At 46.4% G+C, this 9476-nt stretch overlaps 1 protein-coding gene across 1 annotated transcript; it reads right to left on the reverse strand.

Annotated features, from left to right (window-relative positions):
• Positions 1 to 6521: 6521 nt before the first annotated feature.
• Positions 6522 to 9233, reverse strand: LOC143027901 (uncharacterized). Its single transcript, XM_076189547.1, has 5 exons — positions 9135 to 9233; positions 8242 to 8487; positions 7793 to 8014; positions 7352 to 7452; positions 6522 to 6942 (listed from the first exon to the last, which is right to left on the reverse strand). The coding sequence occupies exons 1-5, from the start codon at positions 9231 to 9233 to the stop codon at positions 6522 to 6524; spliced, it is 1089 nt and encodes a 362-aa protein (XP_076045662.1).
• Positions 9234 to 9476: the final 243 nt, after the last annotated feature.

Raw genomic sequence — 9476 nt, forward strand, 5'->3', positions numbered from 1 at the left:
TAAAACTATTCACTTCCTCCAGTCGCTCTCCCTTAATGCTCACTTCCAGTCTACTACCACTTTCACCCCTTGTACATCTCATCACCTTACTTTTACCCACATTTATCTTTAGCTTTCTTCTATCACACACTCTCCCAAACTCTGTCACCAACTTCCTCAATCGCTCCTCCGATCCTGCCACAAGCGCAGTGTCGTCCGCAAACAACAGCTGGCTCACCTACAAAGGATTACAAAGGCGGAGCATGCCGACAGGAGACCTTTTGATCCATATCTAGGTCGGATGCAAAAAAAAAAAAAAAATCATATTAATAATAAATTAAAACTATAATAATGTAAAAATAACAAATAAAATACATAAATAAATGCATAGGTATAGTTGAATAACAAACAAAAAGGTAAATAGTAAATGATTATAAATTGACATATAACTAATAATAAATGAAAATCAGACAGACAAATTATAACAAAACAAAAACAAATAATATAACATAAATTATAATCATTACAGCATCTTACTTAGGTATTTATCTAAATGATTCTTAAAGCTTCGAACTGAACTACATTGCACTACCTGTGCAGGAAGTTTATTCCATTCATTAACTACACGGTTGGCAAAGTTGTTTCTACCTACTTCCAAATTGAATCTATTTCCGGACAGTTTGAGACCATTGTTTCTTGTCTGATTCTCATTCAATGTGAAAATTTTGTCACTTTTGATGTTGTTAATTCCCTTTAAAATCTTAAAGACCTGTATCAAGTCACCTCTGAGTCTACACTTTTTTAGGGAAAACAGATTCATGTGCTTAAGTCTATTTTCGTATGATTTATTTTTGATATTTGGAATCAGTTTTGTGGCTCGCCGTTGTACTTTTTCCAGTCTGTCAATGTCTTTAATGAGATTCGGTGACCATACGGAAACAGCATATTCTTTAACCGTCTCCAATATTTTCCGGGGTCTGTGTTAAGGCGCTTGGTTTATGGGGCACTTAGGCCATTTAGGTATGGAGTGTGTGTGTGTGTGTGTGTGTGTGTGTGTGTGTGTGTGTGTGTGTGTGTGTGTGTGTGTGTGTGTGTGTGTGTGTGTGTGTGTGTGTGTGTGTGTGTGTGTGTGTGTGTGTGTGTGTGTGTGTGTGTGTGTGTGTCTGTGTGTGTGTGTGTGTGTGTGTGTGTTTCTTGTGATTGCTGGGGTAGATTGCGTACATTTACAGTAGTGTTCCCACTGGTGAGGAGCAAAGGAGCTTCGCTGCCATTGCCAAGTACCGGCTCTCAATCTATCGTGGGCTGAATCTGGGTCGCCGAGGAGGGTCCTTAGTTGCCTGAAGTGGTCTTCCAGTGCAGGGGAGAGGAGAAGGCAATGCCGGATTGATGCCAATTCCGTGCCGCAGGCGCAGTAGGTACCGGTGTACTGGGTACGCCAGTGATCTACCCGTATCCAACTTATTGTGGAGGAGATGTGTGAGGGCAGTGAAGCTAGGGTGGGAGGGTTCGGTCCAAGGTAGGACGTGTGCCATCCACGGGCGGAGGCCGTGGCAGCGTAATCCGTCTTCCATTGGGCCCAGGCGGCACGGTCGATTCTTCTGATGGCGTCACTAGCTGTGAGGTGGATAGAAGTCTCACTATCTTTAGGTGCCAGGGCACCGTGTTTGGCAGCTTTGTCCGCCATCTCATTGCCGTGGAGTCCCACATGAGAGGGAACCCATTGGTACCGGAGACGGACTCCCATTTTGGCAGCCTCGTCAGAAAGGTGCAGGATATCGTTGAAGATTTCCGGACTCGAGGGGTAGTGGCCTCTTTGGATGATTACCAGGCTGGATCTAGAGTCTGATAGCACTGTGACGCGCGATGGTGGGTCGGGAAAGGCGATGATTTTGTTCAGCGCTTCCTTGATGGCGACAAGCTCAGCCGTGAGGATTGTGGTGGGGGTAAGCTTCACGGAAAAGGACTCCCTTGTGGCTTCTAAAAAAAATAGCCCGCCCCTATGCGACCATCTTCAAGTACTGACCCGTCCGTGTACACCAGGGATTCTTCTTGATGCTTGAGAGCCAGCAGCTCCCGGGTGCGTGCAGCCAAGGGGTGAGGGTTATCGTGTCGCCCTAGCCCGGGGATGTCAAGCTCGACCTCGGCTGGAGAAATTGTCCAGGTAGGAAAGGGGTCTATAGTTTGAAGTCAAGTTGGTCAATATATATGGTATAAAAAGGAACGTGGCAAAATGTCAGGCTGGTCCCCCACTCGACCTCATCTGTCGGTGTGACAAGCTATCGCAGCGGGTGGACCAATTATCCGCCTGTTGGTATTCGCGTGGCTGAAATGTCCGTCAGGATCAGGGGCTCTGTGTTTATTGTTCATGACGAAAAAGCGTGCTGCTGTTTTAGCCCATATTAAATCCCCAGTCCTCTTATTGATGTTATCATGGATGTTGATAAAAACGGATTCCTTCGCCTTTCTTTCTTGTCGTGTGATGTTATTCATGAGAATTTTTGCCTGGTCCCATTTCGGTAGATGGGAACTTTGCAGAAATGTGGGTGTGTGGTTGAGTGTGTACACAATGTCTCCAGTTAGAGGTAAGGTGTCTGTCTCAGACGATGAGTCCTCGTCGGTGTGTAATTAGTGTTTGATTTTCCGTTTTACCGATTTGGACATGTGTGAGAGCTTCTTACGTCTGTTATGTCTTGCATGCGTGTGTAGGGTTGTAGGCAAGGAAAGAGAGGTGGAATCCTAAGGTGGTACTGGCGTTGCTGAGCATGTGTCTGAGTTGTTTGTGTTTACTTTCTTGAGCTGGGTCGCGTGGATTTTGTTTATACTTTGGGTGGTTGGAGGATGCAAGGCAGGAATGAAATTGTTGGCATATATGACAATATTGTGTTGCTGCATCAAGGCCAAGCATGTCAGCATGGAAATATATGTAATCTACGTAGACAGTAAGTGGAATGGGTGGGAGGTGATCTTGAAAGCGAATATCCAATGAGAATTTTCCTAGAATAGGGAAGGGTACACCCTCGACGTTGGCTAAGTGAATATCAGGGGGCTTTAGGATGGTGACTTTCTTTCGTACCAAACGGAGTTTGTTAAAGGTGAACATGGACATGATGTTTACAGAAGATCCGTTGTCTTATGGTGAGTTTGCAGTTGTTTGCGGTTGCCTTGAATATCATGGAAAGTAAGGAAGTGTCTGCGTTGGTTAGGGTGAGCACAGGTAGAGTTGGTGAGGTAAGGTCCTTGTATAGGCGCCTTGTGTGGGGTACCGTGCTGTGCTTGTTGTTCCTAGTCATGCTGAATGTGTGTTATGCGCATCTCTGGTGGGGGAGCGTTGTGGTGGAACATATTTTTGTCGTCTTTGTGCTAAGAGGACGCGACAATAGTCACTTGTATGGTAACATTTACCGTGGTGCTCGCAGTAGCGATTTGGCTGGGATGGCTGTCTGTAATAGAATCTGTTTGTGCTGTGTCCTGGTTTGTTGCAGTATGTGCAAATGAAGGGTATTCGTAATGAGGAGCACTGACGTGGGCGTTTGTGGGTGCGAGACATCTGTTTTGACCTCGTGTTATGTGACGTAGATTGTATTACGTGTGCTACTGCATGGGTAGGGGTGATAGGAACGTATTGACTGTGGATTTGATAAAATACTTTGTCTATATCGGAGAATTTCCTTGCAAATTCTCCTAGTGTAGTGCCTGGTGTGAAGGGAATTGTGGCAGCTTTTTGTAGTGTGTCTGGGTGTAATTGTGAAAGTAGGCGGAAATTGGCTATGAGTGATACTGCGCGTTCCGGCGGGATTTTGTCATCCGTAACCTAATCTGAGTTTTTGAGGCTGTCTCTGACCTCACTTTTAAAGACAGAAGCAATTTTGACCGCTCTTTCCTTTGTCTGATGTGGACCTATATTGTATGCTCTCACTAGTGAGTACAATGGTGACAGAGATCCAAGCTAATCAAATTGTGCAAATGATTTTTTTGAAATGTTCAACAAAGGCTGAAAATGACTGAGTGTCCTCAAATATGTCCGATTGGGTTGTGCTTCCTGCGAGTGTGTCATGAAGATCGATCCGTGATTTTAGAATTGAAATTTTTGTTTTACCATCAGTGATGTTTCCCCATGTGATCTCCGCTTGAACGTCGGAGATGAGGTTAGGGACAGGAATGTTTCTACCATTGAACTTTAGTAATGTGTTATCATGTTTAATCACTGTGATGACGTTTTGTGTGGTTGGTAATTGTTGAGAAGAGTTGGAATCGTTGGACGTATTTGTGGTGGGTGACATCTTGCAACGGGAGAGAGTGTAATACTGGTGTGACGTGTAAGATAGTTGGGACTGCGTCATACACTGTGAACACAGTGGAAACAGAGAAAGCCACTAATTGAACCTATCACGGAATTGCATCTACTTACCAATGGTTGAGGTGAGGTTTTGGCTCCTCCGGAGATGAGGTATGATGGCACGTGGTTGTGATGTGAAGACACAGATGATACAATGCAACAAACGAAAACATTGTGTGAATATATGTAAATAAAAAGAATATTAAAGATGATGTGACAATATATATATGTGTGTGTGTGTACCCGAAGCGAAGACAGGTACTTCCTTTTGAATGTTGGTGGTCGTGGAGGGGTTGAGACTGAGCTGAGTGTAGCCGTTGAGTAGTCGGTGATGTCGTTCGTTGCTTATGCCTGGGACGTAGCTTATGCCTGGGACGTTGCTTATGCCTGGGACGTAGCTCGAGTGTTCGGCGATATGGCAGGAAGGGTTTTTGTCCGGCTGCGCTGTTTTGTTCGGCGAGATGGCGGGCGGGTTTTTGTCCGGTCGCGCTGTAGTGTTCGGCGAGATGGCGAGCGAGATTTTCTCCGACTGCGCGCTGGAGTCTTGGGCGAGATGGCAGGCGGGGGTTTTGTCCGGCCATGCTGGAGTCTTGACCATGTCGCTGGGCTAAGTTCGAAGCGAAGTGGATGGGCTTTTGTCTCGTAGTAGGAGCGAGGGCTTGTCTCGTAATGGGCGCTGGGTTGATTTGAGTTGTATTTGCGTTTCTCACGCTACTCGGGAATATTGGTTGTCGCTGATCCCACCGCTGCCACCAGAAATATGTGGTAGGATTGTGTTCCTAACCACACTATTGATAAGTTCTTCGGAGGCTTAGAGGTAAAGAGTTCGGTGACCAGGCGATCAACGAGTAGCGGGTTTTTCGAATCTAAAACAGCGATGAGTTTTAGGACTTTATTCTGCGTGGATAGCAGAGAGGAGACATTTTCCCCGCTCGAGCCTATGGTGAATCTGTATCTGTTCACCGAGTATTGAGCCGTGGCGAAGAAGAGTTTGGTGTCGGTTGACAATTCATCAATTTACAGATAGCATTTATACACGAAAGGCCAAAATTGGCGTGAAACTAATTTAGTAATACACTCAATATTTTGCTAACTAATTACAATGAATTTATCTAACCCAGAACAATAGGAAAACATGGCATAAATGAAATGGAGCAAGAAGGAAAAAATATACACAAAAGAAATGTCGTTCGTATGGTAGTCTTTAACGGTCGCCTTGTGGAGGTCGACCCGTGGAGCTGACCGATGGGCGTTTGATCCGGTTGTGAGGTCGGTCTCCCTCATTATCGTGGAAAGGTCAGGATCTTGCTGTGGCCCAGTACCACATTATACTAAATTGTGTGCGCGCGTTCGCGTGCATGGTGCTGGAGCGAATTAACCTTGTGGAACGTGCTGTGGTGTTGTGACGTGCCTTGTGACGTCACTCTCTTGCAGTCTATTTTCTTGCAGTCTGTCTTGATTGCAACATGTGTGTGTGTGTGTGTGTGTGTGTGTGTGTGTGTGTGTGTGTGTGTGTGTGTGTGTGTGTGTGTGTGTGTGTGTGTGTGTGTGTGTGTGTGTGTGTGTGTGTGTGGGTGGGTGGGTGTATGTGTGTGTGTGTGTGTGTGTGTGTGTGTGTGTGTGTGTGTGTGTGTGTGTGTGCGTGTGTGTGTGTGTGTGTGTGTGTGTGTGTGTGTGTGTGTGTGTGTGTGTGTGTGTGTGTGTGTGTGTATGTGTGTGTGTGTGTGTGTGTGTGTGTGTGTGTGTGAGTGTGTGTGTGTGTGTGTGTGTGTGTGTGTGTGTGTGTGTGTGTGTGTGTGTGCGCGCGCGCGCGCGGGTGTTTACGTGTATCAACCACTCAATCACTCATTCATTTACTCTTTTTGTCTGTGTGTCAATCAATCCATCTAAATGTCTGTTTGTCTGCTCATCTGTCAGTTCATGTGAACAGTCATCGAGGTCTTGGCTTACAAACGTTCTTGTGGGTGAGGTACGTGGTGGGACTAGCTTGAGCTTCTGCATCGTGTCTGTAAGATTGGTGACATGATATTGAATGCTGCAAGGTTGTGTTATAGGAGTAGATTCTAGGGACTGACTTGGTAGGCGGAGTGAAGTGCCGTAAAGAAGCTTTGCGGAAGAGTGACCAAGGTCTTCCTTGAGAGACATGGTATGCCGAGGAGGATCATGGGCAATGTAGTAGTCCAGTCGGTGTGATCGCGTGCTCCTGCTACGAGTGAAGCCTTGAGTTGTCGGTGGAAGTGTTTGGCGAGTCCGTTGGATTGTGGGTGGCAGCTTGCAAGGACATTATTTTGTTCCATAGGTTGGATTCAAATTGTCTTCCAAGGTCGGATGTGAAGCTGAGTGGTATACCGAATCTTGATATCCAGATGGTTACGAAAGCTTTGGCTACTGTGTCTGTGTTTGTGGCTGCAAGTGGGATGGCTTCGGGCCCATGAGTAAAGCGTTCTGCACAAGTAAAAAGTGGTCCGACGATGTCGATGTGGACGTGCTCGAGTCTTGAATAGATTGATAGGAAGGTTCTTTCGAAGCTTGACACTTGATGCAGGTGCGGGTCCAGTGTCAAACGTACTTGTTGATTCCGGTCCAAATGAAGTGAGAGGTCATCATGTGTTATGAAGTTCGTATTCCTGGGTGAAAGAGGTTATGTAAATAGAGGAATAGGGGGTACCTGTGGACCTCGGGCAAGTAGGGCCGGATGGTGTCCGTTGATACATCTGCGTAGAGTTGAACGTTGGTTCCAGGTAGTTATACGTTCCTCATCTGAAGTGCGGGATTGTCCTTAGCATCATTAGCTTGATTTGCAGCAATGGCGGCGTAGTCGATGAGGGAGGTGGAGACTGCTGATGTGTTACGCGAGAATGCGTCGGCAGGGCAGTTATCTTCACCTCGAACATTGTGGATGTCAGTCGTGAACTAGGAAATAAAATCTATGTGCCGTAGTTTTCTAGAAGTGTAGGTTGTTTTGTCATGGATGAATGTAGTTTTTATTAGTTTATGTTCAGTGTATCTGTGGAATTGTCGCCTTCAATAAAATACCTGAACCTATTTACAGCCTCGTAGATGGCTAGAAGTTCTTTGTCGAAGGCGTTGTATTTCTTCTCGGCGTTGTTGAGTTTCTTTGAAAAGAAGGCGATGGGCTTCCAAGCGTTGTTGATGTATCACTACAGGACTGCACCGATGTCTGTGCCTGAGGCGTCCGTCGAGATGGAAGAGATGGCGTCAGAGGTAGGGAAACTAAAGGTAATGGTGTTCTTGAGTGCTTCTTTAGCTGCTACGAAGGCTGCGTCAATTTCAGAGTTCTAGGTGAATGTGATGAAACGTCCTCTCTTGCATGGCTTGATCATGGAGTAGAGTGGCTGGAGAAGTTGAGCACAGCCTGGAATGAAGCGGTTATAGAAATTTAACATGCATAAGAATTGTTTGAGTTGGCGTTGCGTTGTAGGCTTTGGGAAGTTTTGGATGGCGTCACAGCAGGACGAGACTGGGGTGACGCCTGAAAGTGTGACGGTGTGTCCAAGGAAGTCGATGGAACCCGAATTCTGACTTGTCGAAACTGATGTGAATGCCGTAGTCTTGTAGTCGAGTAAAGACGTACTTCAGATGGTCTCGGTGCGTGGCTTCGTCAGGACTGGCGAAGAGTACGTCGTCGATGTAGGTGAAGTAAAAGGGCAGGCCACGTAAGACTTCATCCATGAATCTCTGGAAAGTTTGAGCAGAGTTTTTGAGAACGAATGGCATGCGCACATAAACAAACCAAAGGGTGTGATAATGGCTGTTTTTGGAATGCCTGAAGGGTTGACTGGGATGTGATGGAAGGCCTTGACAAGATCTATTCTGGAGTAAATTTTAGTTCCTGCAAGTTGAGACGAGAATTATTGTATGTTGGGAACAGGGTACCTATCCATCACAGTTCGTGAGTTAAGTACGCAGTAGTCATCGCATGGTCTTATGTCGCCGTTGTTTTTAGAGAGGATTTGGAGTGCTGACGACCAGTTACTTGAGCTCGGGCGAAGGATGCCTTGAGGCATGAAGCATTCAAGCTCTGCCTTTGCTTGTTTGAGGCGTTCTGGAACTTTGGCGTACGTTGGAGGTTCCATAGTCTCTATGTGGTGCACTATGTTATGTTTGACAGGGTTGGTGGTTGAGTATGGCTGTGTTAAAGTGGGGAATGACTTGAGAAAAGAAGCAAACTTATTGTTGGCACAAATATAAGAAAGTTGGCTTCTTACAGCGGTTGCTGGTCTGGCGTTAGACGAAAGCAATGTAAGTGGGTCGTGGAGCTTGCGATTTTTTATGTCGATCAGGAGATCGAAGAGGGTAAAAAAAATCGGCGACAAGAATTGGTTGGGAAACTGCTGTAATGTAGAAGGTCCACCCGAAAGACCAGCGAAGGTTGAATTCTAGCTGAAATTTCTTCCTCTTGAAGACAGGTATCTTGGTGCCGTTGGCTGCGTAAAGATAAAACATTGGTGGTAGTAACTGTTGGATTGCTGTGGCAGACAGGACACTAACTTCAGCTCCGGTGTCGATGAGAAATTTAGTGTTCGAGGGTGGGTCAAAGACGAAGAAGAGTTTCGATGTATGTTGGCGAACGCTGTGCGCCGTTAGCGTCCACCCATTTCGTTTAACTTTGCGGGTGTAAAGGTGCAAGGCTGTGTACGCTTCTTCGCGTCTTGTCTAAAACGATGATGTAGTAGCAGACGCCTGGTGTGGGTCTGGGTTTTCCTCTAGATCTGGAGCTGGAGCGGTTGCGGTGGTGTCAGGATGATGGGAGGCGTCGGCTGTGGGAGTTGTTAATCTGCTGTCGAAGGGCACTGACCTGAAGGGCAAGTTGGGAGATGAGTTCGACTAATTTTTGGGTTTCGGGTTTCTCGGTGATCTGGGATATGTCAGGGCATTCGACTGGTAGAGAAGCCATGAAGTCATCTACGAGTGTGGCTAGTTAGTCCAACGAAAGCTTGCTCTTGACACTGAAGAGGTTACCCTGGATGGTTGGTGGTAGTCGCTGGTAGAACAGGTAGTGAAGGAGGGACTGGTCGAATATTGCGTATTTGTCTCCGAGCAGTCTTTTCATGCGACGCAGCAAGTCGGACGGCTTTCGTTGCCAAGCTCTTCTTTGGAGAGGAGCTCCTGCAGGCGGGCAGCTTCGGAAGACTCAAGA

This window comes from Oratosquilla oratoria, chromosome 9 (genome assembly GCF_046742065.1).
Source record: "Oratosquilla oratoria isolate Oo_2021 chromosome 9, ASM4674206v1, whole genome shotgun sequence".
Taxonomy (NCBI): domain Eukaryota; kingdom Metazoa; phylum Arthropoda; class Malacostraca; order Stomatopoda; family Squillidae; genus Oratosquilla; species Oratosquilla oratoria.

Bases quoted from the DNA above. Each gene is read 5' to 3' on its own strand.
- LOC143027901 (XM_076189547.1), bottom strand. From the start codon at position 9,233: ATGGCTTCTCTACCAGTCGAATGCCCTGACATATCCCAGATCACCGAG. The intron at 8,488-9,134 runs GTCAGTGCCCTT...TCTTTTCTCAAG, and splicing joins TCTCCCAACTTGCCCTTCAG to TCATTCCCCACTTTAACACA. The intron at 6,943-7,351 runs GTATTTTATTGA...TCTTTCACCCAG, and splicing joins GAGGCTGTAAATAGGTTCAG to GAATACGAACTTCATAACAC.